The 10060-nt window shown below is 38.1% G+C and overlaps 1 protein-coding gene across 1 annotated transcript; it reads right to left on the bottom strand.

Annotated features, from left to right (window-relative positions):
• Window positions 1–1744: 1744 nt before the first annotated feature.
• On the bottom strand, window positions 1745–2238 carry LOC114083770 (cytochrome c oxidase subunit NDUFA4). The gene has a single exon (XM_027925031.2). The coding sequence runs from the start codon at window positions 2155–2157 to the stop codon at window positions 1909–1911; it is 249 nt and encodes an 82-aa protein (XP_027780832.1). The 5' UTR covers window positions 2158–2238; the 3' UTR covers window positions 1745–1908.
• Between the last annotated feature and the right edge of the window lie 7822 nt (window positions 2239–10060).

The following is a 10060-nucleotide window of genomic DNA, read 5'->3' as shown; positions in this document are numbered from 1 at the left end:
AGCACTGCAAAACAAACAAACAAAAGCCTTCACTGTGTATAAACACCAAACAGCCCATACTGTAATAAATCAATTCTTTTGAACATAAAGAGGTATACAATTTTTAATTGACAAATAATATTATATATGTCATGTAATTTGTGAAGAAGTATACAACTTTTGTTAATAAAAATCAGCTTACCACTAACCACATATGGAACATTATCTAAAGAATATTGATTTAACATAGAGTCAACAATCTAATTGGCGCAGGCACCATCTTCCTTAACAAATCTCTGAAATTCAAGAAGTAAACAAAGAAGCAGAAAGTGGGATGACTTTACATTAATTGGTTCCTTTTGCACAACAAAAGAAATGATTAAGAGACTGAAGAGGGAGCCTACAGAATAGGAGAAAATCTTTGCCAACAATTCTTCCAAAATGGGATTAACATCCAGAATACACAAAGAACTCAAAATACTTAATACCAAAAAGCAAAACCAAACCAAACCAAATAACCCAATCAAGAAGTGAGCAAATTATCTAAACAGACATTTCTCAGGAGAAGAAATACAAATTTCCAACAAATACATTAAAAAATGTTCATCATCCTTAGCAATCAGGAAATGTAAATCTAAATGACATCTAGATTTATCTCACTCCAGTTAAAAGAGCAACCATCCAAATACAAATCATAATAATTGCTGATGAGGATGTGGGGCCAAAGGTACACCCATATATTTGTACAACCACTTTGGAAAGGAGTATGGAGAGCCCTCAAAAGACCAGGAATGGAGTTACCATTTGAACCAGCTGTCTGTCTTGGTATTTATCCAAAAGAACATCAGCATGCTGTAGTTATAAATACATAACAATGTTGACATCAACACAATAGCCAAGTTATGGAACCACCTAGGTGCCTTTCAACAGACAAATTGATAAAGAAAATGGGGTGTAAATAAACAATGGAGTTTTACTTAGCCATAAAGAAGAATGAAATTATGTCATTTGCTGGTAAATGAATCAAACTGGAAGGCATCATGCTGAGTGAAATAAGTCAGACTCAGAAAGTCAAGGGTTGAAAAGTCTCTCTCAGATGCAGAAGATAGAAGGAAAGAATTTTTAAAAGGGGGATCTCATAGAAGGGAGAACAGAAAAGTAGAGGAAGGGCACCCAAGCGGCAGGAGGATTGGGAAAAGGGAGGAACTGCAGAATAAAACTGACCAAATTATGCTGTGTACATGTATTAATATATCACAATGAATTCTTTTATGTATGACTATAATGCACCAATTTAAAAAAATAAGTAGAAGGGATACCAGGAAAGTAGAGGAAGGGGGCAAAGGGAAGGAAGAGGGGAGGGAGAAAAGTACTGGGTATTGAAATGGAGAAAATCATGTTATATGCATCTATGAATATGTCCTAATGAATCCCACTATTATGTATGTCTATAATACACTAGCAAAAACATTTAAAAGAATGTTTATCTGAAAAATCATATATCTTGGTTGGACTCTACTTATACTATATTTCCTATCTATTTAGAAGAAATTCTAAAATAGTTTATTCTTTGTCTACCCTGCTTAAAATACCTGATTCAAACATTTTTATCTTATCCGCGTCCATAAAATCAGCTGTTCCCACCAAAATATGCTCAAGGAAATCTTGAAAGGGGAGATGACAGAAAGACCACCGACTTACATCTAACTGGTGCCAACATTTTCTCTTCAATATTTCTCTTCACTTAGACCTGAAGCCTGAGTCATTTTTTTTCAAGTTTCAGAGATTTATTAATCAGTGTAATAAACTCCAACAAATCAACATGATTTCATGCACTTAAAGGAGAAGTATTTCCTGGTTAAGTGGAAAATTGTGTGGATGCTTCTCAAAGACCTTTATCATAAGCAGCTTTACAGTGAAATGTTTCATTTAGAAGTCTGGGCCTTCTTTCTTCAGTTTGCTGTAATCGACATTCACTGAGTAGAACTTGTATTGATCATTAGGACCCAGTTTGTTCCAGGGTTCTGGGTTATTCTTCCTGTCCCAACTGACATCTGGATTGAACAATGCCAGACGCATCACATACAGTGCTGCTCCAGTACCTCCTGCTCCAATAAATATGAAGAGGGGAATCAAGCTTGGATGCCTGTTGGCCTGACCGATGATCTGGCGGAGCATGTTTGCAATAGAGTCCCCCGGCCCAAAACGAGATAAGAAAAACCTGTCAGGCCCAAGACCAAGCAGCCTCTGCACCCAAGCTGTGCCTGAGTCATTTTTGAAGCTTATCTTTCTCTACTTTTCATATTCAGTCGGATACCAAGAAGACCTGCTGACTCTTCATTTCTGTTTTCTCACTCATACACATACATCCATTCCTTTCTAGTTCCCCTGTCACCCTTCATTTCAGTCCCTTTCATCTCATGCAATTTCAATATCTTTTTTTTTTAATTTTCTGATCCATTTTGTATATTGTTTCCCAGAATTTCCCCCTCCACACCACTTTTCTCTGCTAAAGAAAAGCAAAACACAACACAATCAATGATTTCAATGGCTATTACCAATAGAATGAAATCCAAATTCCCAAAGCCAGTATTTTTTTTCAGGCCAAGTCAGTACCATTAAGAAATTTCTCTATCCAGATACTAGAGCCCCTATCTTACTAGAAAAAATAAAGTATATGTACTTTGGCTCAGAGGACCTTCCTACCTGGTACTTCAAACCTTCTCTCCTATACCTTGCCACCAGATTCCTCATTGTCTGCCTTCTTCAGATCGATCGTGAATTCGGGCACCTGCTTGGAACCTGCCTGGCTTTGGATTAAGCTTCTAAAAAGGTGCTTTTGGGAATTTCACTTCATGCAGTGTGGCCAAATATGTCTTCTGACAAATTTGACCCAGCTGAGGAGCAACACCCTGGCCCTTACTAGCTGGGAAAGAGCAAGGTAGCCTTTAGTGGTCTTTTCAATATGGCCTCTACACAGATGTTCTAAAAATCCCTTGTTATGGTTTGGATGTAAGGTGTACCCTGAAAGCTCACATAAGACAATGCAAGAAGGTTTGGAGAGGGGCTGAGGTTGTGGCTTAGTGGTAGAGTGCTTGCCTAGCATGTGTGAGGCACTGGGTTCAGTCCTCAGCACAGCAAATAAATAAGCAAATAAGTAAGTAAATAAATAAATAAATAATAAAGAGCGTGTGTGTGTGTGTGTGTGTGTATTATCATTTCTCCTCCAAACCTCCCATCTCTCTCTCTCTCTCTCTCTCTCTCTCTCTCTCTATATATATATATATATATATATATATATATGAATGAAATGATTAATGATTGTGTTTTAGTCTTAGCCTAATCAGTGAGTTGGTCGTGACGGGATTAACTGAAGTGGTAGGATGTGGCTAGAGAAGGTGGGAACTGGGGCATGGCTTTGGGTATATATTTGTATCTGGAGAGTGGAGTTTCTCTGCTTCTTGATCACCATGATGTGAGATGCTTCCTTCTGCCACATACTCTGCCATGATGTTCAGCCTCACCTCAAGCCCAAAGAATGGAGCTGGCCTTCTATGGACTAAGATCTCTAAAACTGTGAGCTCTCAAACTTTTCTTCCTCTATAATCATGCTGGTTGGGTTTTTAAGTCACAGCAGTAAAAAAAAGTTGACTAAAACATCCCTCCTTGTGCAAATGATTTATTTCAGCATAGAGTCCACCTATGGTACTCTGAATCTCTACAAACCCATCCTAATTCATTCTCTTATTAGAAGTCCTATTAGTCATCACAAAAGAATGGAAAGGTCACTCCTGTTAGATTTCTAAGGCTGTTTTCTTCTAACATATGGATACAATCAGGGAATCCAGTGTGACCTCTCTATCCCTCATCATGTTCTCTGCTTCTGTAGACTGTGTTTCACCTCATCACCAGGAACATATCAGGAATGACCACTCCTAGTGATCCAGTCGGAGTCAAAGTCCCCTTCACCTCTGTCTCTACCTGACCCATTATCCTGTCAGTCTCCACTTAACCAAACAGGGCCTCAATGAAAGTATGTGGGGTGTTTGTTGTTACAGTTGTTTCCTGAAATGACTACATTAACAGGGTGCAAATGATGGCAGGATGTAGATTCTTGTTACAGAGGTTGATTTTGATCAGAAGTAGTTACTCAGAAGCAGCATCATTCAATGTAAGTAGGGGTTTCATAGAGGGACAATAACTTTATGATCAAATTAAATTATGTAAGAAAGGCCTAGATTGCTAGATTGCCAATGGCATTCTTGGGGGTTCAAAAATGGATAAACAATAAGGTTAGGGATTTCTAACTTTGTGCTAAAAGCAACAAAAATACATCTCATTTTTGAGAAAAAAATGTGTTCACTTAATTTTTTTTTTTGTACCAGCAATTGACCTAAGGGGCGCTTAACCACGAAGTCACATCCCCAGCCCTTTTTAAAAATATATATTTTATTAGCAACAGAGTCTTGCTGAGTTGCTTAAAGCCTCACTAAGTTACTGAGGCTGTGTTTGAACTTGAGATCCACCTGCCTCAGGTTCTCGAGTCACTGGGATTACAGGCATGTACTACCTCTGGCTCTTCACCTATATTTTGGTGGAGAAAAACAACTCTAGTGTTAGTGATAAGGCTGGATTGGAAAGACCTGTTTATCAAATGCTTCTTTGCAGAGCTGGTGAGCTTTGCTTGGACACATTGTGCTTCCACAAGGCTAGTAGTACAGCTAGTAGGATTTCAGCCTCGACAGGAAGATGCCTCAAAGGGTCTTCTTTATTGCCTAAATCCTTTTGTCTCCCATACCAATGCCACTACCCAGTCTCAACTATTCTTAGTAATCCATAGAGAGGATCAAAGTTCCTCCTTCTATTTTATTACACTACAAATAACCTAAAAAGTACATCATATAAAATAAATAAGTATAGGACAAAAGGAAAACCCAATAAAGCAAATGTATAATGTGCTGATACTACTTTAGTATTTAACTTTATTATTCATGATGGTTATTATGTATGTTTGAAGATCCATAAAATTGATTTTCTATCCATTGGGGAATAAATGGGCTATTTAAAACAATAGGCCCACAAACAAATCCCCTGAGGTGCACGAGAGCACATTTTCCTCCTTATAATCGCCCACAATTAGAGCAGATTCTTTCAGATACATAAATTAAAGCAATAAAAAGAGGTGGCTAAAAATAGCTCTGCTTGTTCACACTGAAGGAATTGAGCTGTACACTACAAATCCTTGCCCAAAATAACTTTGTTCTGTAGTTGCAAGCGCTGATAAGAATAGGTTATGGAATCACCAGATGGGAAGAAATCTTAGTCTAGTGCAAATCTTTTCTTCCAAACTAGATTGGCTCAAACCTCCCAGAAGACAAGAATCTGTCTTGCTCTACTCGGATCATCCATATCAGTGAATATCCACAGATTAGGCTGGAAAAAAAAAAGAGAGAGAATACCTGTGGGTGTTTCTTATAGCTCATACCTACACAGTGTCCCTTCCCAGGGAAGTGAGAATGGGATAAAGCTGACATGCTGTAGTGGGTGCTCAGGGACTGAGCATCTCTTCTTATCTCTGGTTGAGATGCTTGAGGTCAGGTAAAGGCCTGAGAACGTTATCCTCAAAATGCTTCTGAGATACTAAATCCAAAATCAGGATGCCCATTTGGGGGTTTGAGGGCAGACTGAGGGCCAAAGTATGATTGACAAACAATCAAATCAGATGTTCTGAAGGACTTGGGAGGGTGGTAGAGTCCTTTTAACAGATTTGGAGTCACAAGAACGATACTTCCATTCATGGATATTAAGTTCAGACACTTCTTCCTCAGAATAATTTTTTTAACATAAACTTCTTGAAAGACAACTGGCTAATTAGGCAATGTGTTTTGCATGACAGATTTCTTTTGATTATAACAATTATAATCAAGAAGGATCACCAAAATAATAAAAATGAAAAAGCTAGAGCTCACACAGCTGCCTGTTCATTTAATTCTGCTTTCTTTTGTTTATCCCATGTCAATTTTATGTTTTGTTTGTAATAACAATGAAGGTGATAAGAATTTAAGAGGCTGCAGATTCTATCTCCATCATCCATGGAGGCAATTACGTTTAGAATAAAGTACTCCACAGAGTACAACTAACACACTATGGCAGAATAGACATTTTTATTTCTTTGCTTGAAATTTAATACTAATCATTTCAAAAATCTGAAAAATAATAAAAAGTGAATCTGGAAAGACACATCCTCAAGAAATTGATAGTCCAGTAAAGATGAGACCTGCTCATTTCTCTAGCCATTTAATCAACCATATGTTTCTCAAGAAGCTGATGTTTTAAAAACCATGTTTTAGAACTATCAAGTCTTAGAGATGAAACACACTCAGAATTCATCTGGCTCCAAGTATTCTCTAATGTGCCTTTAGAATTAGACTTACAACCAGAGAGGAATCAATGCATGAAATATGAGAAACCACGAGTAAAGGAAATGCTGGGACTACAGAAAGCTCAAGAAGGAATTGCCAACGTTGGACAAGATTTGGTGAAAGACATTCTCCAGGGCATTTCAAAGGTGAGGGCAGAATGGGGTGAGCCTCTTGGTTGTTCCAATGATGCTATAAAGAAACCAATCTTTATTCCTCCAGGAGTTTATGTGTGGAAGTCCCGGATTTTCAGGAGAGATGCTTTTACCAACTTCATGTGTAAATCCCATCACTTTCTGTGATGTATTTCTGTGACCTACCTTGTCAGGTAGATAATCTGTTTTTAAAAAAATCTTTTTACATGTAATCTTTTTATGTGTCTTTGAGGGTTTAAATTTTTGATGAAGTACAGCATTTGACTATGCATGGTACATGCTCAAAGAGCTTCAAGATGGTAAACTATGCTTGAAAATTTGAAGAACGCTGAATTTTGATCTCAGAATCAAAACTGCAATAAACTATATATTCAGGCATATTTTTATACAAGACAGTATGTCTTTTTATGTATTTCTTACCAACAAGTATAACAGGCATATAAGGTAGAGATTATCTTAGAAATGAAGCCATGGGAGTTCATCTGGGTAAGTGGTCTTCCTGTGGGGAAGCAGCCAGACACTGGCTAAGCAAAGTCAAGAGAAGAATTATGGAAGAAATGGTTGTTCTTTCAACTTTTATATTCATCCTAAGATAAAATCTTTTTATTTACTTATTTTTAAAGTTCTTCAATAGATCCCTCAGGATCCTTAAAATGAAACCTGGGGAAGTTAATCTAATCATTCCTTATAAATTGAAATTCAATATTCCTATTGTCTTAATATTATCCAGAGACTATTTTATATAAAACCCTGCAAAGATAGAACATCTACAAAAAATAATTTAATCTTTCTTCATTTAAAGGATAATGCTAAATTTATTAATTTAATCATTTTGACATTTCAGAATATGAATCATCAATTTTTTCATTATAAAACAATGTAGCCACATTATGTTTTTTAAAATGTTAAAACTAGAGAAGAAAGAAATGAGCTATGATCTCACCAGCCTAAAAAGCAACTACTTCCATGCTGGTGTGATTTTTACATTTCTCCACATGAATAGTTTTCCTTATGCATAAATATTAATGGAGAACTAAGATCTTTTTCTAATTTGAATTTATGGGCATTTGAAGAGGGACAAGGCAGGAGATGCTTGAAGTCAACTAGTAATTGATACGAACAGAAAGGCTTGCAGAACAGACCCCATGGTTGTACCTCACAGCCCTGATGGAAGGAAACTTAGAAACTGGAGTCCCCTCAATGCAACGCCTGCTGCTCCTGAGATTCTCTTGAATTGTTTTAAAACCCTACCCTCCTTGCGTACCAACCATACAAATTCAATCATGCCTTTTAGGGTAAGTCTAGGCATTTTAATTTAAAAACTCCTCAGCAGATTGTGGGGCACTTGCCTAAAAGAAGCACCAGTAAGGTGGTATTCCCAGTCATCAAGCCCATTCTGGAAGAGAAGGATACAAACTGGATGGTGGCAAAAGAATCTGAGCAGCTCTCTACTTTCACCTTCAGCTAGTAGTCCATTGACCACCATCTTGGAATAAATCCAAAAGATTTTGAGGCCTAAAGGGAAGACTATTTAATGCCTTTTCTACCAAGTGTGAAAGTGAATGGAGAAGATGGGAAGAAAGCAGAAGCTGGAAGCAGGAGAGGAAGAAGGGAAACAAAACATGGGGAAATAGTAAGCACTGTGGGAAAGCAAGAGTTCTCCTGTTCTTTAAATATGTTTATAATACACTGCTTAGGCTCTGCATGAATGAGAGAATCAGGTGAAAGCGATGGAGATGCTTAAATTGGAGAATAGAAACCATAAGGACTAGAATAACTGTCTTCAAATATTTGAATGGAAAGCCACAATACCCAGTCTCCTAATAAAGCCCAACACATGCCAAATTTTAGACCAAACAGTATCTACAGCTTTGGCATGAAAAAGAAATTAGACTTCTGTACTTTAGCTGCAAAGGTAGAATCAGGACTTCCAGATTTAAAGTTCTAAGTTCTTTCTATGAGAGAGTTTACAAGGACAGAAGGGCTTTAGAGTCTTAGTCAAAAGTCCTGGGCTTTTATTATTAACTGTGTGATCTTGAGAAATATATTAAACTCTCTGAAATACCATTTTCTTACCAATAAAATAAAGGTAATAACATAAGATTTTGAGACTTACAAGATTATATCATATATAAAGGCTCTAGTACCATGTCTTTTGTTGGTAATTAAAGCACAATGCTCATGGGCATTTTCCTGTTGCTCTGTAATTGACAATGGAACCCAAAGCTGAAGGCAAAGAAGCATCAAGGACCAAAGGGTAAGTACAGTGGTGCACTGCTTAGCAACATCGATACTTTCTGGGAAATACATTATTAGGCAGTTGTGTCCTTGTGTGAACATCATCAAGTGTTCTTACACACACCTGAAAGATATAGCCTACTGGGCATCCAGCATGTGTGGATGTGTACGGGGTATAGCCTATTGCTTGTAAGGTCATGGTGAAAGTAACATGAGATTAAATCAAGCACAAGAGAAAACGATGCTGTCATGAGCCGTGGCACACAAACACGTGAGGTTCCCGCTGGCATAACACAGCATCCTGTATTATAGGAGACATTTTGTAATAAGTGGAAATACAGTGTAAATAATGATAAAAGAGGGTGGCATAGTAAATGCATAAATCAGTGGCGGTCATTTATCATCATTATCAAGCATCATGTACCATATATAATTGTATGTGCTATACTTTTACATGCCTGGCAGCTCAGCAGGCTTGTTTTCACTGTGATATTACATCAGCTCTGATGTCACCGGGGGATAGGAATCTTCAACTTCATTATAATACTATGGGAGCACTGTTGCATAGTGACCTGGCATTGAACAAAGAGTTGTTAGGTGGTGTGTAACTATAATGAACAAGCAGCAACCAGATATCCCTTTGAGGATGTATAAAGAAGTGGCTGAACTTGTTCTGCTTCTCCAGCTTTCATTATTACCACCTGCTTTCTGTCCATATACGCAGATAGGGGCTGGGAAAATTCGGAAAAGTCCTCTTCATTCTTGGGGTGCTGTGCAGTGAGGAGATACTTTTCTGCTCCCTCATCACTTACCAATTGGCTGTGGGCTTATACCACAGATGGCCTGGTCTACCTCTGTCCAATCTGACAAGTACGGAAATGGAAAGGAAAGGCAGAGAGAAAGGGTAAGGTACCACAGTTTCCATGCCTAACATTTAACAGTCAGTGATGGGAATGTGATTTTACCATGGATCAAAGAGGCGCAATGGAAGGCAGCCAGGCTTGAGCCTGGCTCGTCAGTATCTCACCCAAGAGAACTGACTGCCAAGAAAGTGGACCCTGGTAACAAAACACAGAGAATGAATCACCAAGGCTGGGAGCAGATGGTGGAGATTGTGAAGTGGGAGGTTCCCTATGGGGTTTCTGGAAAATTCACATAAGCACCAATGAGGAAGCGAGTATTTGGATGTCTGCCACAGAGAAGGCACCAACGGCCAACCAGCACTGGCCAGAGAGACCTCAAACCAGGGACAGGTAAGAAACAATTGTC

This window comes from Marmota flaviventris, chromosome 11, assembly GCF_047511675.1.
Source record: "Marmota flaviventris isolate mMarFla1 chromosome 11, mMarFla1.hap1, whole genome shotgun sequence".
Classification (NCBI taxonomy): Eukaryota; Metazoa; Chordata; class Mammalia; order Rodentia; family Sciuridae; genus Marmota; species Marmota flaviventris.
The sequence above is the reverse complement of the archived record's forward strand: the minus strand, read 5'-3'. Positions and strand labels throughout refer to the sequence as shown.

Bases quoted from the DNA above. Each gene is read 5' to 3' on its own strand.
- LOC114083770 (XM_027925031.2), bottom strand. From the start codon at position 2,157: ATGCTCCGCCAGATCATCGGTCAGGCCAACAGGCATCCAAGCTTGATT.